The sequence below is a fragment of the Heterocephalus glaber genome, unplaced genomic scaffold (genome assembly GCF_053883595.1).
Source record: "Heterocephalus glaber isolate CG9 unplaced genomic scaffold, H.glaber_assembly_v1.0 deba00001446, whole genome shotgun sequence".
NCBI lineage: Eukaryota > Metazoa > Chordata > Mammalia > Rodentia > Bathyergidae > Heterocephalus > Heterocephalus glaber.
The window spans coordinates 3397888-3424124 of NW_028258298.1; the positions used below are offsets into that span (position 1 = coordinate 3397888).

General features: G+C 42.6%; 1 protein-coding gene across 10 annotated transcripts in view; it reads left to right on the plus strand.

Annotated features, from left to right (window-relative positions):
* Opcml (opioid binding protein/cell adhesion molecule like) overlaps positions 1 to 26237 on the plus strand; it is a 1190405-nt gene that overhangs the window by 1150583 nt on the left and 13585 nt on the right. For 6 of the 10 annotated variants that reach the window (XM_087214240.1, XM_087214241.1, XM_004862651.3 and 3 more), the window contains one exon: positions 9314 to 14647. The exons of the other annotated variants lie outside the window; for them this stretch is intronic. In XM_087214240.1, coding sequence (XP_087070366.1) covers positions 9314 to 9414 — 101 coding nt within the window. In that variant the 3' untranslated portion in view covers positions 9415 to 14647. Of the gene's footprint in view, positions 1 to 9313; positions 14648 to 26237 lie in introns of those variants that run through there. 10 annotated transcript variants of the gene reach the window in all.

Here is a 26237-nt window from a genome sequence, read left to right on the forward strand (position 1 = left end):
TGGAATGTGACAAGTGGGCACAAGGAGCGGGAGGTTCTCTTCAGCAAACCTCCATGCCCTACCTCATGGTGTTTCTGCCTGGTACCCCCAACCTCTAAAAGGCATACTCAATATCTGTAGCCTATTTCTGGCCAGACTCTTGTAACACCTACTACCCATCTACTTACATCTGTAATATAAGCAGGGAGTGACTTCCTTCTTACCTTTCTACCTAGCCTGCTTCTAGCTTCTCCATTAATGCCCTGTAAGTCAGCCCAGGGGAGGATTCCAGGCAGAGATGGAAGGGTCCTCACATCTTCAAGTATCATAAGGACAGGATTTCTTACACTCAGCTTACTTTGAGTGTTTTCAAACTGCAGATTTATGACCCTTGCCCCAGAATCCCCTAATCATGATTTCTGTGAATGGCCGTGAGAATCCATTTTTCAAGCAACTTTCTGAGGGCACCTTTGGTAGCTTTTGAGCAATGGTCCTGATAACATCTGAATCTATACCTTTGGCACCATCCTGAATGTTGAGCTAAATACCACTGCCCTTGCCTTAATCCTCCATGGGAACCCTAAACTCAAACTCTCCCCACACTGGTATCAGTCTGCCACAGTGTGTGCCTTCCTCAGTGTCTGTGTATTCTCAACAGAACCCTCACCATTCTTTGTGACTTCTCCTGCTGCGAGGCATTGAGCCCTGGCAGGTAGACTTAGCCTGTGCTGATTACCTGCTTTCCACTCTAGCTCACATTGTAGGTGCATCTCGCCTGAATAATGACGACATATTCTCATGGGCTCCTTGTCTTTTGGCCTTTCTCCAATCTGGGTGCCACAGCAGTGACCTTTCCAAAACTCACGATGGACCTTATTATTTCGGTGGCTGAAAACCCCAGCCTGCCAGAGAAGTAGGATGTGAAATCTGTTTGCATTAAGCTCAGCCTCCCCTCCTAACTTCATGTGGCCTCCTGATGCCTCCCATGTGTCCAACAGGTGGGGTCTCCTGGGTCCCAGGTCCCCTGATACAGCCCAGCCTTTGCTGAGATTCCTTCTATTCTGTTTCTATCATCCATTCATTCATCCAGTCAACAAACATATGTTTGGTGCCTACTATATGCCAGGAATTGTACTAAGGACTGAGGAGCACAGAGGAACAGTTTCTGACCTTGTGCCAACAAACAATCAGGCCATTACAACATAATATGGTGAATGCCTTGGTAGGGGAGTGAAGAAGAAGCTGCCTTCTATTGAGTGTCAACTACACATGGCCTTAGATACCTACAAATTCTTCGTGATAGAAATGTTATTATTTCCATTTCACAGAAGAGCCTAGAGTGCAAAGAATTTAAATGATGTAACAGAATTCCCCCCAGATACCTAGGAATTCTGCCATAGAAGTGGCAACACCAGATTTTGGTGCCTGGCCTTAATCCTATGCTTCTTTGTAACTTGGATTCTGTCTGTGTCCCCATCTCAGAGGGTCCCACATGCAGGCCTTGCCGCATTCTCTGCTTGATGAAAGCCTACTTACCCTTCCCAGCTCTGCATAATGGCAGCTCATCCGTGGAGCATTTCTGAGCCCCACTGGAGATGCTATCCCTCATCTTTCGGGCTCTTATGGAGACTTACCCTTAGGCCTACACTTTGTTTGTATTTGTTTCTTCAATGAGAGGATTTAGCACTGTATCATGTGATGGTTGTTGCCCAATAAAAGTTTGTTGAAATTAACAAATAAATCTTTGAGTCAATGGGGGCATCAGTTACAGCTGCTATACATTTGAGAAAGGAAAGCCAGATTCTATAAAGATCTCTCCCCGAGACACCAAATCACTATTTCTCTCACTTTCTCTTGCATTCCAGCCTCTCATATGGTCCAATTCGAATTTGAAAATTTGGGGTCTCCTCTCAGGGTCTTCCTTCGGAAGAGGACTCTATCAAACATTGCATCCACTGTTTAGGAAAACCTTGCAGAGACAGCAAAGACTATACATGTTTACCCACTTCCTGCTAATAACATATATGAGTTTTATTTTCCAAATGTACAATTTAAATCCAAGTGGGAGGGAATGAATCAGAGAGAAATACCATTGCTTTTGGCTGAGGACAGCAGCATAATCATTTGTATTTTCCCCAACCTGCAAAATGTCAACATATTAGGAGAAAATGCAGACATTTCACATTTTATTCCTGATGAGCCTCCTCATTGGCTCGCACCCCACCTCCTCTCTGTGAATCATTGACATCTGGCTATTAGCTGAAGCATTTAGAATTTAACACTGAGCTTTCGGGTGTGCTGATGTCAGCAGAGACACACGCACTCAGACCGAAGTCTTGTCTCTTTCAGGTTTGTGATGAGCTTACAAATTTGAATTAATTTCTGATATTAACTTGCTAGGCTTTTGTCTTGTGGTGAGCACAAAACAGGGTGTGTTGAGGAGAACAAAACAAAGATGGCTCCTTGTGTGCCTCTTCATCCGCCTGTCTTGGTTATGCAGCAAAACCCGGGTAATCTTACTTGTTCAACAGCCCAGTGCCATATTTCCCACTGTAATTAAAGACAATGGAGGAAAAGTTCCCTTTGAAGGGAAATGATGTGCCTTCATCAGCCAGCACTGCTGAAAATAGGTTTATGTTTCACCAACAAGTGTAACGCATACATCCTCTAATTAGATTCCTGGGCTCCTCTTTTAATCACCAAGAACATCATTATCCCTTTGATTTCTCATTAGGAAGGTCACACAGTTCATAATCATACTTATAAAACCTATCCAAACTTCAGAACAAAACTGTATCCTCTTAGACTTCAGATATCTCATTGATCTCCCTGCATTATCAACAAGTTCAACCTGCATGTGTTTTCTTTTTCTTTCCTTTCTTTCTAAAATGATCACTCTCCCATTTGCCATTTTAGTAAAGTTACAGCTATTTAGTTAACTGTTACTGAAAATGGGGGTATCTTTCCATTATGATCTGGAAAGGACAAATGATACATTTTAATATTTTCATCACTTACAATTCATAATACATTTTTAAGCTTCAAAATCTCTAATAAGGCAGAATCTCATCAGAAACCTCATATATTTTTCTGGGAGCTTTGTGCGGAGTTGGGGTACTGTTATGAAAATCTGCCACTGAGGATGATGCTGAGCCATTCCCTGAATACCGCCACAAATGTGTAGTCCCAGGTGGGTAGGCATGAGTGCACAGTTCTTACTTTGTAGGTGTGGCTTAATTCTATTCAAAGCTCTTAACCAAAGTTTCTTCTTAAAAATCTAGTGCATGGAATATTTAATACCAAAGTCAGTTTGTCTAACTCCTGCTGGGCTCCAAGTCTGGACATGTAGTGTCCTCTGGTCCATGGTGCACACACTCACTGGCCTTTCAGACATTTTACTATTTCTGGAATTTTCCACTTTATCATTTCTGTCTCTCTACCTCTTTTTTTTTTTTTCTACATGCTGAAGACGAACTTATTTTTGTCTGCATATCTGTCCCCAAGGTATTTTGTCGTTGTCATTCACAGTTTGTTTTGTGGCTTTTGCATCCTCATTTCAGCTTTTATTTTCAAAGATGCTCAACTTCAGGCATGAAGGAAGCAATTAATTTTAGCATTCAAAAGGGTGAGGGAGGAGGGACTGGAATAATGGGAAAGGGCATAATTACATGTTCTCACTGTCAACTTATCCCAGAAAAAAAATATTTAATGAAGCCTGATATTTGTAGCAGCCGTTCTTCTTGAACTGAGTCATTGTTAACCATAAATAGAGCAGGATTCCTTAAGTGTGGCATTTGCCCAAGAAGGAATTGGGTTTCTAAATACACTTGCTCAGAATAACTGGTCTTTCTTAGGAAGCTTTTATCTATGGTTAGCAGCCCCACCAAGTCTCTCCAGAAGGGATCAAGTCACTCTCTTCCTAGCCACTGCCAAGTTTGCTTTCTGCTCCTCTTTGGTTATCTCTGAGAACCTACTAGTCCAGAGGATCTTTCTGCATAGTTACAGCAGGACACCCACACAACATGCTGTTTTAGTGTTCACCAAGCATCATTCCAGTTCTAATTCATCTTATATGTTCCCATTCTTTGTTTAGACTTAGTGATTTTTACATACCATCTTAACTAACCCTCAGAGCAGCTCTGTAAGGCCAATTAAACCACCTCTTCCCATTTTACACATTAAAGAACTATCTCAGAGAAGTTGACTTCCAACCTCTTCCTAGTAGTGGGTAGCACAGCCAGATTTCAGATCCAGTTCTTTCTGACCCTTAAATTCAGTCCTCAACAGGCAGGGTGCTCCTGAGATGAAAGAAAGTTGGGGTTATGTGTTCCAGATGGCTTTCCCCCAAATCTGCAAGCAGTTAAGAAAAGATTTGTCTGCTTCCTTGGACTAGGACAGAGCCTATCCTCAGCCTTGCAGGAGTATAAGCTTCTTGAAAGAAGTGACTATGACTGTCTTTCTGAAAACAGAGCCCAGCACATGGAGACACCCAGTAAATTCTCCCCGGGGCTGTTTTGGGGTGCATTTCCTTTGCCCTTGGACTCTTCTGTGGAGCTTGGTTTGGGCCCCTCCCCTCACCCTGCTCAGTGCCACTCGTCTTCCAAAGCGGTCATTGCCAGCAGCCTGTCAGCAGTAGGGATTCTGACCATAAACGATCTGACTGCTTCACTCTCACCCCCGCAAAGCCTCACTCTGGGTTCAGTGTCTTTGGGAAAGAACTGCATAAGCTAACCAAGAATGGAACATGTGAGGGTGGAACCCTCAATTCACAGCTGCATCCCCTCCATCACAAGTTTGCTTCATACCAGGCATTATACCAATCACCTTAATCTTTTATTCCTGTAATAGATTAAAAGTTTTGCACTTCTATGTTCAGGAAAAAAATACAAAGTACCTTGACTAAGACAGCAGAGCTGGTAAGTCACAGAGCCAAGTTTAAACCCAAATTGGTCTAACTCCAAGGTTGCCAGGATTAGATGCACTTCTAGAACTGTCAGCAACCTTACCCCAAAGAATATTTCAGGCCTCAGGGACAAGCAAGGAAATTGAGGAGGCAGGATGCTTAGGAAACTTTCCTGGGGCCCATTGGGTGTTTTCCTACCATGTTCCCATGGATCCTGTCACTTAATAGCTCTCATCCCCACCTTAGCTTCAAGCCCTTGATGCATCCCCAGGTGCATTTTAGGGTCAGTTTCATGAAGCAGGCACATAATTGAAAATCTGCCTTACAGTTCCAAATAAAGGATTAGATAAGAACTAACTTTCTTTAAAGACACAAAAATGAAAGTACCATTTGAATTTTCACTCTATTTATTAACATTAAAACTGACATCATTGTGACTAGCATATATCTGGAGCAGTCCATGCCACTATGACCTGAAGAAGCCACCATAAAGGATAAACATTCTCAACCTGACTCTGCAGATGTGTGTTCAAGCTGGGCACAGTGTGAAGAGTTTTTTCATTCCAGTCCTCCCCTAGAACACAGTGTGACTGAAGGTTCACTAAACTAACATATGCAAAAGCCAATTGTAGCCTATGGGACCACATAGGAGCTCTGTGAGGTCATGGGACCACATCAAATTACTTAAACAGCAATCCATCACTTTTTCTAAATTAAAGAACAAAGAAGCATTAGGGAAGTGACTGCAGCACATAGCACCAAGTGGGAGTGACTCAACTCAGGTGCTTTCTTTGCCTCATTTCCATTCAAACAGTAAAGATGCAATTAAAGAATCAGTTCATTGTTGATGGCACTTGTCTCACACCCCTCCAACCTTGAAAGTGGCACACAGACATAAGCCATTGTCTTTCTGCTCCGAACCAACCCTGGGAACCCTCCTGAGGAGCCCCACTTGTCCTGCCATTGAACCAGTAGCCGGATTCCAAATGCATGCAGGATCTGTACTAGAAAAGGAATGCTGGCTTTAATATCTACCACAGTGAGTTAGTTTACTTCTCTGGCTGTAGTAGCTCAGTCATTTCTCATAGACTGATTGACCAAAGGTACTTTGGCAATAAATTGCTATATCATCTAATACTACAAACCAGATGTTCATAATACCTGCTGAAGAACAAAACAACTCCATGGAGCTGTACAGAGATTGGGACCAAAAGGAAAACGTGCAAGATCTAGGACTATTTCATGCCCTCTTGCTGTCTCAGGAAGAGATGGTCATGCAGTGGTGCTAAATGCCAGAATGGGATTATTTTGTATCACCTGGAGAAGACCATCTGGATTCTCACCAGCTGTCCTGCCTGGCACCAGATGTAGAGTCTCCATTTATGTGACAACTCAGAACATTAGTAAGAGAAGAGCAGCACAAGTCATCAAACTCAACCTCCCCTCAATTTGCAGGTGGAAGAACCAGGCCCCGAGGGGGATGCTGCTCAACTAGAGAATAGCAGAGGCACATAAAATTGAGTTCCCAATCCACTGCTCCCATCACACTATGATGCTTTGGTCCCTGGAAAACATGTACAGATGGTCATTTTCCAAAGGAAGGAAATAGAACTATAGCAATCAGTGGCATAGACTAGGGACAGGGTCTTGGTCTGTTTCAGCCCTAGGTGTATAAGCTATGTGAGCACAGGCAAGGTGTTTGACTTCTCTGTCTTCAGTTTCCTCATTTATAAAGTGACAATAGCAATGGTGAATATATCATAGAGTTGTTTTGATGATTAAGTTGAAATATGTTTAGCACTTAGAACCATGCTTACACATAAGACACCACAACATAAATGTGCTATCATCATCATCTTCAGGAAGCTGAACTGAGTAAATCACTCAGTAGGCACTTGGTAGATAAGAGTATTTCCACTCTTTGAAGAACTCCATAGAAGTTGAATGTGGCAGTGACCCCTCCACATAATGGGCACTGAGTATCTTGCTCACATTGCCGGAAATAGGCACTTATCCAGGATTCTTCTTCCTCTTCTCTCCTGCCTCACTCTTTCCCATTTTGCTTTCCTTGTGTATTTTTTCTGTCCTCTGTCTTTAGCTGTATCCAGTCTTGTGCAGATGGCATTCCATCCACAGTAATGCTAAGTCCACTGGCAGAACCTCTAATAAAGTAATTCCTACACTAGAGACTTTTATTTCTCTAGTATGAAACACAAGTTTCAATTGTTTCTCAAGTTGATATCAATATAAAAAACTAGACAACATATATATACACACATACATATATGTCATATAGATATATAATGAAAGTTATTTTAAGGAAAATTGTACATATGTGTATGTATACCTCCAAATGCATGTATTCTACATCCAGGTCCAGCTGTGGATAGAAAATATTATTTCTGCATGGAGTATGTACATACTCTTTTCCTGTTATTATTCCCTAAGCAGTACAGTGTAACAATTATTTACATCGCATTTACATTGTATTAGCTAGTATAAATCATCTAGAGATGATTTAAAAATACAGGAGGGTATATGCATGTTCTATGCAAATATTACACCTTTTTATATAAAGACTTGAGAGTCCAGATTTTTGTATCTGCAGGGGGTCCAGAAATCAATACAACAGATCATAATCAAGTATGACACTATATATGCCATATATATATATATATATATGTAATAGATACTCATAGAAATGTGTCAGCCTTGAAAATCTGCACACTCATTTCCTTATAAACCTATACCATTCATCTTTTGCAAGAGACAATATGAGAATTACCTAGTTCTTCAACTTGAGCATTCAAACTTAGTACACTTTATAGTCTAATATACCATAGGATGTGTTTCTAGACTGCCACAGGCCTGAGAATTAGGCTAATTTCTATAAATGCTTGTGGATCCTGTATGGAACTATAGCATTATGCTAGAACATGAACCCTGCTCTTGTTCATGAATAACCTATAGCAAAGGTACAGAGAAAGATAAGCCAGACTTGAAGCTATGAAGTAAATATGACTTTAGTTTATAGGAGCATTGCATTCGTTCTAAGTCAGAGGAAAAAATATGTGTGTGTTAAAATCCTTGAGGTAGGAATAGTTTCTATGCTCCTTGGTGAAGAGAGAGACCTGGATTTTGCAAATGAAAGGTTTGCTTTAGTTGTTTATCAAGCAAGGCATAGATCCATACCATGCCATACACATCACAGGCAAGCCAAATGACTTGAGTGTAGTCCAAGCAGACCCTGTACTATCTCAGCTTTTAAAAATCTTTATTTTCTAGTATGTTCTTAAAGAGCTAGTGAACTCCTAGCTTGAGCTGGCAGAGTAGGCATGCCGTTTTGTCTGCATCTCCTTCCCTGTGTCACTGGTCTTACAGAATTGTCTCTCTGTGGCTTTTAATCATTTGACAATATACAATTTTTCTTTCCCCAGCATACACTCTGTTTCTGAGCTCCTAGTCTTGCATATGACCCTAGGTGCTTGCAAATAAAGGTGATGGAGGAACACAGAGATAGAGTTAGGCCCCATCTTCCTTGAGCCCTTGTAGATTAGGACAATCCCAGCTCACAGGGTTTGTCTTCCTGAGACATAGTGAGGACAATGAAAAGAATAGCACCCAGATTCTGTGGTCTCATTTCTCGGTGGACCACGAAAGATTTACAAGGGATGTGGGGAAGGGCCAGAGGGAGGGCAGAAGGAAGAAAGAAATAAAGGGAGGATTCCTTGAGGCTGACCCATCAAGGGGTCATTAGTTCCAGGAATGCCAAGTCTTTCTCCTTGCCATGGGAGAGGCAGCACTGATGGCTGGAATAGACCCTCATGGACAATTATTCACCCTTTCTCAGGAGTGTGGGAAGACTCTCCACAACACCTAAATTATACATGTTGACAATGAATAGTCTGCCATGTACACTCCCTGACATCTGTTGCCCACAAAATATCCCCATCTCTCTACCCTTCTTACCACTTTTACCTACTTCTCACCCATCTGGACCCTTTCTTCCCCCATGCCTATCTTCTTCCTACTCACCCCAGGCTCTACTGGTTCCATTCCATGACAGAGGACAGTTAGAGGCACATAAAGGGCCATCATGTTTACCTCACCATGGAGCCTGACTGCTCTCTTGTCCTTTGGGCCCAACAGCATAAATGATCACCCTCAGCTCTACACATTTATTTTTTTAATCCTTTACCATTCAGAGCAGGTGGTACTGGTCCAGGCATGCTAATGCCTTGCCCCCTTGAGTTTCCAAGTCCTCCCAAGGGGCACTTTCCATTTATGTAGATTTGGAAGTGTCAGTGTGGAGTGGGTGGAAATTGGGGGAATGCTCCCAGAGAAGCATGCCTGTGCATTTGCTCGTCAGGGAATGTGTATGGTGTCCTTTGGGTACATGCTAATGGGTCTGTCTCTCTTTCCCCTGCACAGGGCCTGGAGCAGTCATTGATGGTGTAAACTCGGCCTCTAGAGCGCTGGCTTGTCTCTGGCTCTCAGGGACCCTCTTTGCTCACTTCTTCATCAAGTTTTGATAAGAAACCATAGTTCCTCTGAGCAACGTCTGCTTCTCCATATCACAGACTTTAATCTACACTGCGGAGGGCAAACCAGTTTGGTCTTTTGTTTCTTTCTGTTCTCCTTGATTTTTGGGGGGGTATTTGGATTTTGAGTTTTTTCCGGTTGGAATTAGTAGGGTTGGGGGGAGGGGTGGGCAGTGTTCTACCATGTGTAGGATAATCATTCATTCACTGGTGTGTCCAAAAATGGAATCTGCTCCTGCTACCTTGGCCCTTCCTTTTCCTCTACTTCTCTTCCTATTATCATTACCACCGATCTACACACACTCACATACACACACCCCAAACCATAAGTTCCATACGGGCAGAAAAATGTGTTTCATGACAAACAACCTGAAGACACAAGTTACTCATAATGTGCACAGCAAGAGTCACATCCATGTGTCCTATTTTCTGTGTCTTTTAAGCTTTTATTCATTTTCCCGAATGTAATGTACATCTCTTTTCTTCCATGTTTATTACCTAATTTTATAAGGGTTCACATATTTTATAGTTACCTCACTATACTATATGTGTATGCACATACATATATAAAATCTTGCCATCTTCGCCAGCCACTCTGTCCTATTCATTTCTTCCACTGACTGCGGGGATTAGAGGATTGGGCTGTGCATGCAACCCACAACTAAAAATTTAGAAAAACAAAAACAAAAAGGGGAGAAGCATATTAAGAATAGTACTTCTCTTTTAAAAATGCTGGGCAACTCATAAAAATGATAAATAGATGGATGGTTATTTAGGTTTTATCAAGCTATCTATCAAAGTAATCATGTGATTATGCATCGACTCAATTGTCTGATTTATTTCTACATCCAATTATCTACCCACCTGTCTTTCTAACAGTCTCTTTAGTGTTTATCAATCTATCAATGTAATTATCTAACATTTCTTTCTATTTCTCTCCTTGATACTCATTACCAATTCATCATCATATTAATCTCTAATCATGTTGTGTGTATCTATCCCATTATTTTCATTTCTTCTCTACCATCAGTAGACATTGGCATCTTCAAAATTGCATATCAACATCTCATATGAAAGCCAATGATCTCACAGGCTAACAACACAGAAAAGCAATACCCTGTGTCGTTGACTCTGGAATATGGTAACCCATCCACCCAGATTAGATGCTGTTACCAGACGGACCAAAGTAGCAATATAAATATCAGTCACTCACTGTTTCCAGAGGAGACTGTTTCCTGAAACCGCGAGAAGACCATTAGCCCTGGAGAAGCCTCGATGAGCACTGAATTTCTTCTTGCATAATTGAAGGATTAAGGTACCAAGCTCTATGCTTCTATCAGCCTTTCATGAAAGCACATGTCAGGAGAATACAGGACCTTCTTCAATGCTGGCTTTCCTCACTAGAGAGAAAGTGAAAGAAAACACCTCTCTTTTTGCAATGTAAAAACGGCAGTCCATGCTCCCAAGTGCAATGACTACAGCTAAGCAGCTCTATTCTGCTCCAGTTCTGGTTTGATCTGTTTGAAAACTACCCAGTAAAAAGCTGATAGAGGCCAATTACATGGCGGGTGTGTTGACAACTGTGGTATTTGTTTCAGAAAGCTCTTCTGAGCTGAGGGCACTTGAGCAACTGACTTAATTTCCAAGCACTTGATTAACACAACACTGCAAACAGAAGGGGAAAAGTGTAAGTGACACAATTTCCTCTGATGCAAGCTGCTTCTCAAGGGGCTTTGGGAAGGAATGTCCCCAGCTTCTTAGGTTCAAAACAGATCTGGCTTAAAAAGAGGCGTGGACACAGTCTTTCTGCATGGTCTCCTGGGACAAGAAGGACTCAATCAGCAAGGGAGCAGGGATTCAGAGAAGCAGCAGTGGAAGCTGCACTGTGTTGTGCTGCAGAGAGTTCCCTGCTGAAGGATGAGAATAAAGTACAATAGTGATATTCCTACAGACCTACCCTGCCTTCGCTGGAAAGCCTTTCAGGTCCACATTCTAAGAAATAATAAATACAAGCTCCATAGAGTTCTATTTCCTTGATGCTTAAGTGTTCTTCCTTCAGTATAAGTGGCCTTTCTGTGTTTGTCACTATTGCAACATGAACATAACATGACAGCTGCGGTGTCGAAATATACATATTCATATATATATATATATATATATATATATATATATATATATGCCCAGGCTATTTTGTCAAACAAAAAGTTAGGCATTGTCATTAGAGGTAGAATTGATGTGGACAAAATCAATAGTATACTTGCCAGCTGTGAATGGACATCTGCATTACCTAGTGTACTGCTGAGGAGCAAGATTCGGGGAACATAATTGATGTGCCAAAATCAAGTGGCAGACATGAGCAGGAGCATGCACCAAGTCAGAATTTAAGGTTGGGCATAAATGTTTCAGATCTATCAAAACACTCAACATCTGGAGTTGAGTTGGTTTCAGAAATTGCATGAGAAGTAAATGCATCATTTGAAGGTTCCACTGATACTAAGTTTGTTACTTTGAAATAAGGTAAATGTGGAGGCTGCATGATGATGGGGAACATGGTGCTTGAAACGGACAAGTTGTGCCTGTTTCTCACTCCAAGATGCATTCTAAAGTAAGGGGGTTGTCCTCCTTTGGGCAACCAGATCATCAAAACCTTGCAAACCCCACAAGGCTGGTCTCAGGGTCACTAAGGATGGAACTGTGCTCTGTCCCCTTCCACTAGATGCTAGGAAGCATCTCTGGTGATTACCTATTCCTGTCATGATTCAGAGAGAAAAGCATGCTACGGTCAGCCTCCCCTTGTTTGGGATACAGCAAATCAAGTGTATAAAACCCAAGAAGAGTGGGATACTGGGCATGCAAGGGACTCTTCTTCACAACAGACATATTCCAGGTTCTGTGTCATTTGAGTGACTTTGGTGGGGACGGCTCCATATGACAGTAGCTGTTACCCAACATCTTGAAGCAAACAGAAGAGCAAATGTTTATTAAAGACAACATCCACACTTACATATGCTTTTCCAGCAGTACACATGGAGGGTGGGTGGATAAGGCCTGCTGGACAGATTTTTTCAGGGTGTCAACGGTGGGGGCAGGGCGGGGGTACAGGCAGGAAAGAGAAATAAGTCTGAGCAACCTGGAGCTCGCTGTGAGTTTTTCACATGGGTAGAAAACCAAATAAGGCTGAGGTGAGAGGAATTCAGCAACATGGCAGTTATTCCGAAGCCCTTCCCCTTCTCGAGACAGAGTTCATATGTATTCCACCAAAGTAACGCCAATGAAAGTGCTAGTGTTAAGGCTTCAACCAAGCTTGTTATTTCCCTAGTTTAATGTCAAGTGCCTGATACAGTCATCTGCAAGTCTAAACAAGTGTATTTAGTTTTTCTCATTCTTGTTTTAATTGAGGAGGGTGGAGATGGAGGGGAGTGGTTGTGAAAACATGCACACATTTTATGCACAGAGTAGTGCACCTGTCTTTGACTGTAACTGTGCTCAGTTGAACAGAAGGAAAGAGAAGGCTTTGGGTAGCAGAGGTGCCTGGGCATCTTCCTCTGAAATCCACTCCTCTTCACATGTTGGTTAGTTAGTTCACACAACCTCATGTGAAGTGTGCTTAAAGTCTCTAGTAGTCACACACCAGGGGCTGAGTTTGAGCATCTGTTTCTGTAGCAATCCGGTTAGCATATTCTCAACAAAGATCAGTTAGCAAGTTCTACTTATATTGGAAGAACTATTACACTGAAGGAGCAGAGAACCCCTAAGTGGGCAGCTGATCCCATAGACAGTCCATTATAGCCCTTGCCTCAGGAGCAGCTAGAAACCGAATCCGGTTTGACTAAGTACTGATGGTTGATGCTTCTGGTCCAGTGGTCACATCTTCTCTGTTATTGTATGTGGCTGTCACCAGTCGCATCATAGAAGGAGGAATGGAGGATGGTTTAAGATGAGGGGAGATCTGGTGAAGGGGGTGTCTTCCCCAGTTGACCCTGAGTTCTCACCAGGGCAAGAAAAATCCACTTTGCAATACCTAGAAGCAGCCAAAAAAAAGTTTAGTTTCTTAGGGGAAGCAACATAAAACTTTTTGTTGGAAAAATGCATTTTATTTTCTTTCTTCTCCAGCAGCAAGAACTTTTGTTTATGTTTTGCACAATCCCTATTCCTCATATCCACTTGCTTCCTGTCCTATTATGCAAGGATTCCCTGTCTCTTTCTTTTAAAACAAATATGTTTGAGTAGTTACAGTAAAACTTCACAGGTGTACAAGTAGGAAGACAATGTTTTTATAAAGATATCATATGATGAGAACTCTTAATGATCATTAAAAGCAAACAAATAAAAATGCCAGTCTCATTTCCCTCATTTCTTACTTAAGAGAAGAGAAGTAAATGAAAGGAGGAAGAAATAGATTTGCAATTAAAAGATGTGGCAACACGATATAGCTGATCCAGTGCAATTTAGCCTTCAGGTGCAGAACACTTGGAGTCCAAAGGAAAGTGGAGTGGACTTAATTAGATGCAATTGTCTTCATCCTGAAACTAGTCAGCTAAGCCTAATTTCCAGCAGTTTGAAAGAGATTCCTTTTTGTTTCTTTCAGCGGTGCCCTTTCAAGGCACATAGTTGTTCCACACCACTAGGTGAATAAAGAAAGATTGTGACCCCTGTACCACACTGGTGGGGCTGCATCCTATGTTATTTGGCAGATTTATAAGGATATCAGTAATAACAATGATAAGTAATAATAGCTGCCCTTGTGTTAGTTAAAGGGAGCATTTTTAATCATTTCAGAAATTTTTGTGACACGTAAAGTGCAGTTGTGAGGAATGTGTGGGTGTACAAAAATGTATCTGTCAAGTTCAGAGTCCTCTAGATTAAAAAATATATATATGACTTATCAATGGTGCCGTTATAGCTGTGTCAAACAATGGGTGTGCCCATTTTCACAATTACCCTTCAAACAAATCTATGTTCAAATGCTTTAAAATTTATCACACAATACAAGAGTATGACTTTGTCAGCCTTCTAGAGTTATTTTTCTTTTTCTTTTTTCTTATTTTTTCCTTCAAAATTTAATGAAGACTTGATTTCTGTCAATAATTGTATTAAGGGTGAATATACTACCTGAATTTTGTGCATGTTACATTGTAGTTGTAACCTTTTCTAATTCGGGATGAATACAAGATGGTTGTGATTGTGCAGTGTATCAATAAAGTTTGAAGAAGTTTGTAACTTTTAGGGGACTGTTTATTAGGACATGCTTTTGAGATCTAGGGATGGAAAAATGCAGTAGGGTATGCTTTTCACTCTCTGTGTTTTAGGATTTGGGGTGTAGATGCAATCAAAAAACTGTCTGTCTGTCTGTTGGTCTGTCTTTCTCTTCCTCTCTCCTTCTGTCTTTATCCTTTTCCCCTTCTCAGATACACACTCTACATACTCACACTCCAACATACATACACACACAGAGGGAGAGAGAGTCTAAGCATTTTTCACATTATATCTACATATCATTTATACTATTTACAAATAATTTTAAAGGGTTCTGCATCTTCAAAGCCTAAATTATTTATTGACCTAGGCTAATCAGAACTGAAGCTCCAGAAAAACAGTGACCATATACTGTCCAATTTAGGCATTTTACTCTATAACAGTCACTGCTGCTTGATTCCACTGGAGTAAGAACCACTTTAACAGGGATAAACATGAGAAGATATAGTGGTGACAATGTACATTCATGCCTGATAGTATGTGCCATTGGATTAATTTTTGTTCATTTTAGCCTTTGCTGGAATACCTATGCAAAAATTAACATGACAAAGGGCCCTGGAGCACATGCTCCATGACTGGTACCAACTCCAAAACACCATTCTTTTCCAGTAAAATTCCAACACACTCATCTGCTTTCCTGCAGGATTGCATATTAATTTCTTTCTTACACCTCAGGTTCTCATCAATTTCCTGTATCTCTGTGAACCCTTTCTAGTTCTGCCAGGAGCTTGGATGGCTCCTGGACTTCACAGCCTTGGCTTCCCCATCTGCACCGTTTGTGAAGTTAGCTACATGCCCTCTTGTACTTCAGTTCAAACATTTGTGGCCCAATCCTCCGTCTCTCTCTCTCTCTCTCTCTCTCTCTCTCTCTCTCTCTCTCTCTCTCTCTCTCTCTCTCTCTCCCTTTATCATCACACTGGATTTCTCAAGGCATTCCTCAAATAAAATCTGGGGGCAGTGGCTGAGAACTCAGAACATGGATGATAATTTCGCAGCCAAGATAGCATCTCTGACAAAAAACAAAACGAAACAAAACAAAAACCCTGAGCTAGAGTGTTGAGGTTGATATTCTTGCCAGCTACCTCTGTAGACAAGGGCTGATCCAGGGCATGAAACACAGATCCTTGCTAGACTAGATACATTCTCTTGGGGAATCGAAGTGGCAAGTAAACCCTAGAAATTCTAGGTAACCATGATCAAGAGTTTCCAATTTCCTCAGGTTTAATTTAAAATCATGACCTATCAAGGAAACGGAATTCAGCCCCCCCGCCCCCCGCCCCGTAGCCATCTCCAACCTTCATTACTCCCTTGGCTCCCTTCTTTTCTTCCTTCCTTCTCATTATAATTTCCCCCTCTACACCTAACCATCCCTTTCTGTGTTCATACCACACTTATCCAGTCATGTGCTCTTTTGCTGTCATAGGAATTCACTGGCCTTTTATTTCATCTGGTCACTCAACTCCATCAAACATCAGTGTACCAATTTATTCTTCCATCAGTGAACCACTCACCTAGCCATTCACATATTATTTCCCCATTTAGATAACCCTAATTCTCTCTATACAATCATGTACCTTCCTAACATGACTGTTCCCCACCTATTTACTTAAGAGATCTATCCATTCCCTGCCTGTCAATCCATCTTCCAAGCATTCTCCAACTAGCCTTTGGCAGACATACCTATTTCCCAAGCCACTTCAAGGTAATGGAATCTTAGCTGTTATCTTTCTATTCTACAAGAGAGGCTGTCTAGTTATTCTTAAACATGGCAGCTAAACACTTGGATGTATTTTCGTTATCCTCACCCAAAATATACCCTATTCAAAGCATATACATATAAAAGTACTTGTGGAGACATATTAAGAGTATACTTTTTCTTAACAAGGTGAATCAGAGTAGAAAATGAATGGAGAATTGAAAAACAAATGAAAAAACGCAGAAGAGAATATATGATGCTTACCTTTCTTACACTCAGGTGGCAGTCATGTAATGAACACATAGCAAATGAATGCAGAAACAGACAAGAGAGACCCCAACTGCTCAGGACCCCTTTTTTCTACAGTTTGGTTTGCTGTTGGATCAATTACTTACTTTGATGAAAATCAGAGAGTGACATTAATTGGTATCAAATCCCATGACCAATTTTGAAAAACCAAAACTCTAAAAATACAAATGATGCTATCTTCTTTAGACACATTTATCTATCTGTTAGGAAACCTCTTGCTTTTCCTTACTTTTCCACCATTTATGTATTCACCACTTATGCATCACATTTAGTCAGAGACTTCCCTGAAAGAGTTCACATTTACAATTTGAAAATAAGTTGTATAAAAAGAAAAAATTACAGTATTAGATGGCAAGCATTATGATAGAGATATGAGAAAATCTCATGTCTGTTCTGGTTGCAGACTGCAGAACAAATACTGGGAGATAATTAGGAGGCTTCCTTATTTTCACCTATTTTTTTCCCAGAGATAAAAAGCTGTGTGTAAACAGCTAAGACAGGCAGTAGACACAGTGTGCAGACACATTACTACAAAAATAAACAGAATAAGAGGACTATAGAGAATTCTGTGTTCAACAATATATGGTGGAGTAAATAAGTACCTGTTGAATGAGAACCATGAGCAGAGTTAAACCTATAAATGGGCAAGCAGCAAAACTGCAGCTGGTGAGAAGGCTGATACAAGACCTCCCGGAGGGACGAAGTAACACCTAGAATGTCAAATGTGCCTAGATATATAAAATTTCATTCCTAGGCAGGATTACTTTGCATCTTATCTTCGCTTAGTTGTCAAAGCACCATGAGCCTGGCTGAGGGGGGAAGGAGGAGCCCATGACTGGGAGCTGGCCACGGACTGAAGGCTGTCAGTACAGGTCAAGTGTGGACTGATGAATGAGCCCCTGAACTAAGCTTCTCCAGACAAGACTTGCCCAGAGCACAGTGGTTTGGAATGCAATAACTACCTTATTTGCATTTAAGTGTTTAAAAGCATCTCCTGTTTCAAAGATAGGAATATTTATAGCTTTTACCTTTCCATTAACTGCTATCTCCTATGAGACATATTTTCTTTCATTTAGTTGGAGTCCTCACACCACGTATTTTCTTCAGAAACATAGTGTGATGTAGTTTGAGGAAACTTACTTTTAAATTATGTGCTCACAAGTGATGAGTTGTTTTGTCTTGGACGTATTTCTCTCCTCTGAAGTACAGTCTCATCTTTGGCAACATGATGCTCATAATAGCCATCTTACAAGATCAGCTTTGAGAGTTAGATTCTTAGATGAAAACAGGCAAGAGTGGAAGCATAGAACCTGGTGCAAATTAGTTAGTTGTAAAATCAACATTAGCTTTTTCTTTTATCTTCCCTCAGGGTTCCCCTCTGTGTTCTCACTTTCCTGAGCTTCTGTAAAAGAACATTTGGACTGCATTTTCTTCCTTATAAAATAAAAATCATATTTCATATGTTATTTCTTGATAGAAATTCAAAAAGCAGGAACATATTTCTGAGTCTTCCATTATTCAAGGACATGAGCTTGGAAAATGGCACCAGTAAGGTTTCTGGATAGAATACCACAGAAGCATTGAAAAATGGAGTAGAATCTAATATTCAGTCCAAGAAACATGTATAGCTCATAGAAGAGAGGTACAGTGGATACAAGCTGGGAAGCAGAATGTTTATCTTGTAGAAAGTACTAGCCCAGGTTAGCATTATAGCATGAGCTATGGGTGGAAGAGGGGTAGCTCAGTGATAAAGCACACGGTTAGCAAGCACAAGGCCCTGAGTTCCATCTCCAGTATATATAAAAGTTTAGTACAACATAGTAGATTTTGTGCATGGGCCAGAAAAGCCCAGTAAGCATACAAAGACAGTACACATCCAGGCACACTTCCAGAAGAGGGGACATGGAGTAGAATTTTAAAGGAGCGAAGAAATTAGCCAAGAATCGGGAGAATAAAGAGCAAGTGAGCAACAGAAGAGGATCATTCCTGGTGAACACATGGAGGTACGAGAAGCACAACAAGGTCAAGAAACTGCAATTGCAGAGAAACCCAAGCCCAGGAAGTGCATGAGAGGCTATGGGGCAGATGACAAGTTGGAGGTTGGACAAGGTCCAATGTTTCCCTAAAATCTTTACAGGAAATGCTGAGACATTGGGATCTGCCCCAAAACAAACAATAAAAACAGGAAGGACTTCATCAGGAGCCTGACTAGACTGGGTTTACAATTTAGAAAGATCTCCCAAGCATCAGGGAAGGTTAATTGGGCGTCAATCAAGATAGCAAGAGGGAAACATCTAAATCAGATGAAACAGGATGAGCAGGACTAGGAAGGAGCAAAGAAGCTGGGAAGACTTTTTGAGGGTCAACTTAATGTAAGCCACTAGAAGCTGAGGTGATGGAAGTTTCAAATATGGCAAGTATTCCATACTTTCAGTTCAGCCAACTGGATGGAAACTGGATGATCCTGAAAACAGGAGTCTGATGCAGTTCTGTGCAGTTTTTGACACATTCCATTTCTAGGATCTGCAGAACATCCAGGTGGAGATGTTTCAGCATCATCAGCATTTTCCTGAGTCATCTAATTATATCCACTGCCATCCACAAGGGACGCCTGATTTCCTTTCTCTGCCTCCCACTTTAATTCCAGAGGAACTTTGGCTCCTTGGATCGTCCACCTGCAACTTCATTTCTCATCCTCCATTTCCTCTGTATCTTGATTTTTGCCTTTCAAAGGTGCTCCCCTTATTGCTTGTTGTGACGGAAGAGTAGAGAGCAAGTCTCTGATTAGACAGGCAGGAAGTAGCAGATGAATTAGCAGGGAAGGGGGAGATGGTACAGCTGTCCCACTCCCAGGTGGGACTTGGCACTCCCCATGTCTAATGCAAAGGGTCAGACCATTGCTTGCTGGGTGATGTGAGAAGAGCTAAACCCCAAGCTGAGCGGATTTAAACATGTTTCTGTTTTTATCATTTACCTGTGCATTACAGAGACACAGTCCTGTCTGTGATTATATCATACAGTCTGATGTTCACCTGCTTGCGTATTCTAGGAAGGTTTTTATGCTTCCAAGCCTCATCAGACAACCTACCTCTGATTAGGAGGAACATGACTTCAGAATATAGATCTACATTTAATTCTGTTCAGTGTTTTCCCAATGATCCCAGAGAGGCCCTCCTAAAAGGGGGCTGGGTCTCAGCAGAAAGCCCTGCTGTCAGGCCATGTCCAAGTGGCCTTGTCAGATATGTCCATCTGCACAAGAGCCATGTGAGGCCAGGACCCCCTATGCAATGCTCAAGAGTCTGTCAGTACAGAGCAAACTAAGTTCCAATTCTGGTTCTGCCAAGCCTGTGTATGTGCCTGAGAGCATGTAGTAAATCTCCACCAGCCTCAACTCACACACCTATAACATAAAGCTAGTCCCAGCTCGCTCCATGACATCACCGTGGAGAGTATCAGAGAAGGTATGATGTGAAACTCCCTGGCGTACTCTTTGCCTGTCACAAAGCAGGAGCCACTCAGTTAATGGCATTCCTCCTTCTCTATCCTGTCTTTCCCTTCTTCCAAACCAGCCTTATCTACCACATGTAATGGCATGGAAGGCCTAGTGTAAGGGCTGGCTCTGAAGAACTATCACCTTCTCTGATTTGTGGTTGAGGCCACCTGCAATAAAACACATGCCCAGCTCCAATGGGTTCCGTAATATCCACTCCAAGCTCCTTTCTCCATATCCTGTTCCAGACCTGTGAGTATAAGCAAACCAAGTCCAAGCTCACAGAGGAAGTCTGCTGCCTGGGCCAGTACAGGTGCTTTCTAGATTTGCTGTCCCTGAGGAATAAAGCAGGCTGGGTGTCCCTGGAGCCTACATCTTTTACTCGTGATCTTGTTCCCTACATGGTGGATTTACAAGGACAGTTGCTCTGGTTACAAGACCAAATCACTTCTGTTACTATCTCTGTCACCAAAGGTCTCAGGGGAATCAGCTTATTAGAGAAATAGTTGCTGCATGATTAAGTCAGCTAAGACAGTAAAAGGACTCAATGGAGGTCTGCAGATACAAAGGCACTGGTTCTCCTCCTGATGCAGCCAGTGTTAATCTCTGTGCTCAGGCAGCATGGACAGCTCCATTTGTAATTGCTCTCTGTCTCATATTTTGCAGCTTGTGTGCCCAGTCAGTCTGCTCCTTTGAATGTGTCCCTTTTGATGTCAGTGCCTTGCTGAGTTACTATCGAAATTCCCTATTGTCCCTGCCTCCCTCTTTCCTGGATTGATCTCTGTTCTGTGGGCAGTTTCAATGTGCTTCAGCCTGCCCCTCTTCCTTTTTCTAATTCTTGCCTTAAGAAATTTGGAAGTGCTGAGGAAGAGTGAGAGAAGAGAAGCAGAAATTGCAATGGTAGTAAGAATGTAGTCCTGAGAGTCAGCTGGGTAATAGTGCACTGATGAGGGCTGCAGGGGCACATTCTGCTTCAGAAGACCCTTCTCTGCAGCAGGACCAGACCAAGGGCAGCCTGTGCAAGGAGAGGGAGAAGGTGGGGAGAGGAGGCCAGGCAGGATGCTGTTACTCACATGTGTATTGAAATCACAAGTGGGGGCTTCGAGTTCATTGACGCCTAGTATTCAAAAACACCTCTGGAAGCATCAGCCTGGCTGAAGCTCACACCCAGGCCAGAGTGACAAGAAGGACAGACAAGACAGGCCACCCCATTCAACATGCATGCTCTTTCCCAGTTCCATGCCAAGTTGTCCCCTGGCCTCAGAGCTGACTTCATGTTTCAAAACACAGTGGACTCCTCACAAAACTCAAGAGCAGGTCATTTAAGTCTCTTGTAAATCTGCCTTCTCTTTGAGCTTCCAGAAAGGAGGTCAAGGATCTCTGTCTATTCGAAGAAAGCAGCAGCAAGTTCCTGACAATCTGGGGTTAGGACCAGAAAGTGCAGTGTGTGCTCTTCGGTGCAGACCCTGCCCATGTTCTCTGGGAGGAAGGAGCTGGTGGTGTTGGCTCCATGAGCCTGGTGCTGGACTGTGCAGGACCCTGACTGCATCTGAGAAAGAGCCAGGGAGGGGACAGAGGTCCTTCCAGGCTTCGGGTACACAGCAAAGCATGTGCATATGAGTAAGAAGGAAGAGCCTCCCTCCTACTTTGAGCAAAACGAAAGAGGTCCATAAAAATTACAGCCTAGAAAGATAGATAATGGGCTATAAAATATTGTCCCTATTCAGTCAAATATGGCTCCATTCAGCAAATGGGAACTATTGATTTTAACTACAATTATAGTTAAATAATATAGTGAATGTATAAATATATATATTTATACAAGTGTATGAATATAGTGAATGTATGTCTGTATACAAATATGTATCCAAGCCAGCATGATAGCTTACACCTACGTTCCCATAACTTGGGAAAGCTGAGGCAGGAAGATCACAAGTTCCAGGCCAGCCTTAGCAATTTAGCAATTAAAACTTAAAAAGGGGCTGGACATGTAAAAAGGCCCTAGGTTCAATTCCTAGTAATGCCAATAAAAAAATAAATAAGAAAGAAAGAAAAAGAAAAAAGGAAAAAAATCTATGTATGTATGTATCTACTGATCGATCCCTCCACTTTTGTCTCTCCATCCATCACTGGTCCTGTATCTATCCTCTATTCGCCGCTGTAGCATATTTCCTATCAACATGCACCACACTCTGCTCCTCCACAGCAGCCAGTCGGTGTGGCCGCTAATTCCCAGTACCTCCAACAGTGCCTGGCCCAAGTAGCATGACAAAACAGTTCTTGGGCAGAGGCCTTGTAGAGATGGACTGGATAGAATGAAGGGAAGAATGCCAGACCCAGCAGGCGGGGAAGTGGGGGTCTCTGCGTGGTCCCTGTTAGTGGTCATAAGTATCTGATGCAGGAGGTGCTGAGGGGTTCAAAGGATCCTATGGATGCAAGAAATACTGAGAAGGCGGCATCTATGATACTATCTTTGTGTGTCTTGTATAGTAATACAAATTTTATATTTCTGTGTTGGTTCATATTTTAAGAAGTTTGGGCATCACTGTTCATACTTTTTAGTCAAGACATCTACAAGACAGAGGCCAGAGACTTGCCTTTATTTTACAATGAGCTAGAGACCAAGTTTCTGTCCCAGTTCTCAGGCTCCTGGTCCATTTCTGATTCCCTTACTTCTCCTGATCAGTGCTGGTCTCCTAGTACTGCGGGACCTTTGTGTCTCCCTCCTGTTCTGGTCAAGTCAAAGTTCTACTCCTTGGCATAGTTTTCCTTTTAGAAGCAAGCCCTAAGAGGGCACCCTCTGCCCACCCACACTCCCACCCAGCTTACACTGGGCTTTTCTATGGCACCTCAGGACTGAGAGAACTCAGCGTGGGAGAAGCATCCACCTGGCATATTTCCCATGAACCAAGGGAGTAACAACAGAAAAGGCCAACTCAGTGAGAAGGAGGGTTTGATCTAGGCTTTCAGACCAGTAGACTCCAACAGCCATAACCTTCTTTTAAGGTTATCTACTGAGTACTGGCACTGCACTAGATCCAATAAAGAGTGGAGTGGCACAAAATGATCCCTGCCTCCAGAAGTACAGGATAGAATTGAAAGGAACACACAGACACAGACACACACACACACACACACACACACGTCATATCATTACAACGTTAAATGGAAGAGGAGTAGTCTTTAGAGAGCGTATCTCAACAGGAGAAATGTTGGTGGGTGATAATCACAAAACCTGTTCCAGGGGCACAGTTCCCCTGCCTATCCAAAGCACATGTTCCTGCCCCAGCCAGCTCAGGAAAGGCTCAAGGAAAGAGTGAGACTGGAAAGAGCATCCCTCCTCCCAGCCCAGCCACACTAGAGCCCCCAGAATGCTTTGTTCTGTCCTCTAAGGCAATGGGAGCAGGCAGGGAGGGGGAGGTCCCGTTGCTGCTGGGTGGGTGAGCCCCCAGCTGCCTGTGTCCTCCCAGCCACATCAGTAAACAGCACCACAGCAATCAATTTGGCTTTTTTGATGAAGACAAAACCATAGAGGAAAACCATTAGAAGCTGTAATAAAAGCCCTTCTTATACAGTTAATAGAGAGCCTCCTAGATGGAACAAGCCCAGCTGTTGCTGCTGAAAATTTACTTCTGTTTTCAAGTTCAAATAGAGACTAAAACATTATCTTCGCGGGAATTGATTTTACGTCTTCCAAACACATATGCCACCTTAATTGTGATTTGTGTGGTAGTTCAGCTGCTGAAAGCTTTCGTTTATCTCTACCTGGTTAAACAACTTTAAATAATAACAAGTCAATATATCTGTCTATTGACCAGGGTTCTTCTGCCTCCCCAGAGCAGTGGTGAAAAAGAAAAGAGCGTTTAACCCCTTGTTGCCCCACTGTCCCTGCTCAGGGTTGTTTCAAAGTGAAATGCATGAAAATGTACAGGGCACTCTGTGAGATCCTTTCTTGCACAGAAGGTGATTTGTGTCATTGCCTATTTGTTTTTAACCTCAGCACATTTTGTAAAAGAAAAAAGGTCTGATTTTTGTTGAAAACTTCTATCTCAAATTCCCTCATTTATTTTCCTCACAGAATGTTTGTTTTTGGATTAAGCCCAAGAAAAGGGTATTAAAGGCAGTGAGTTGCATTACAAGACCCACATAAACAAAAGTTCATGGCTTTCCATAGTATTTTTTTAATGCAACATATATATATATATATATATATATATATATAATAGGTGGACTTAATGCTCTATGAAGTTGGGGGAAGGAACTGACAAGGGGATTTATTTTTTTCTTATGGACTTAAGTCCAGAGTTGATCAAAGAGCAAAAAATTTGGTGGTGATGGCAGCAATAGGTAAGAGCTGAGTTTCTGGTCTAGTTTTGTGTTTTGGGTCTTGCTGGACTAAATCATTCATCAGCAAATGGGGAGCCAAGAACCAACAAGGTGGGCAACCAAGAGCTGCTCCTTGCTTCTGCGACACCAGAGGCCAGCCAGCGGATGGTGTCCTCCTGGGGTGAGCCTCTGACTCTCTCTCCTGTCCATGGTGTGCTGTTTCTGATCCTTTAAGAGTCTTTCCATGGTGGCCGGATTTCTAACAAGAGTTCAAGAAAGCCGGGTGTGGTGGCACAGGCCTGTAATCCTACTACTCTAGGAGGCTGAGACAGAAGGAGCACTTGCTTCAGCCCAGCCTGATCAAGGCGCAGACTTAGCAGAGATCCTGTCTCAAAATAGAAAACAAAAGGCTAGGGATGTAGCTCAGCAAGAAGGCCCTGGATTCAATCCCCTGTACTGAAAAAGAAGGAAGGGAGGGAGGGAGGAAGGGAGGGAGGGAGGAAGGGAGGGAGGGAGGAAGGAAGGAAGGAAGAAGGGAAGGGAAAGAGGAAGAGGGAGGGAGAAGTGGGGGGGGAAGAGAGAGAGAGAGGGAGAATACCACTGGACAGGCATCCTGACTATCAGCCAAGCTCCTTCCCCTCGGGGTGCTGTCCAAGCTTCCAGATCTCTGGCACACAGGAAGGGTGGGAGCTGGATAGCACCTCTCCTGCGGGTAAGACCTGGCTGGTGTCAGCCCAGTCCAAGGGCAGGAGGGGACAGCAGGCAAAGCATGCTGCTGGAAGGAAGAAAGCAAAGCCAAACCTGCAGCACCCTCACTTACTGTGAGTGCCTGGGCCCTGGGCCTGCAGGTGAGGGGCTGTGGTATTGTTGGGAGGCATCAGGATTCATTCCTATGCTAAAAGTTTTTTTCCCCAAGCTTTCAGATTCTTCCTTTGTTTTCCAATTAATATAATCCCCTCTCTGCTTTCCACTTACAATGGCCTCTTCTTTGATCTTGCTTTGTTGTTCCCTTTCAGTTCTCCAGTAAGCTGTATAGATACAGAGTAAATAAATGTATGAATAATAAATAATAACACTTTTAACTGACAGGTTGCTTATAAACAAGGAGCTGTCAGGATGGGAAGCACTCACTAATTGTTAATTAGGAAAACACTTCCCGGAGTTTTTGCTCCCCTGTGCGCTCCTGTTTGTGCCCCTTTTGATTTCCTCTGGGGTGAGGACTGGGTACTAATTCTCTTTGTATCTCAAATGAATGAATGAATGAATGGGGCCATTCATTCAGTTTTATTCCATAGCTTGCCTCAATGGGGATGTGGACATTCTCCCCTGATGTTGACAGTGACACACCGCCTGCATGGAGCCTTTCTGCACACCGAGTGAGAGGGGCTCCCTGCTGCTCTGCATGTCCAGGCCTCTGGCTATCCAACGCAGTGTGTTTAGATCTTTACTGTGCCCCTGTATGCATCTGCACGGACAACACAGCGCAGCCCACAAGCCTGCCCCTCCCCACTCTCCCAACACTCTAGCAACTCAGCTTGCTTTCCCTGCTTCCCTACAGTGCTCCTCTACACTCCTACATCATTTTACAGAGTGCAAGCACAGCAAAAATAAACTCTGTCCTCCGGGACTGAGATGCACGTGGCTGCCTCTCCAGCTTATTCCTGGGGTGGGGGACAGGGCCCTACATCACTTCTCCTGTGAGAGTCATTGAATAAATATGTGTTGAATGTCACTAAA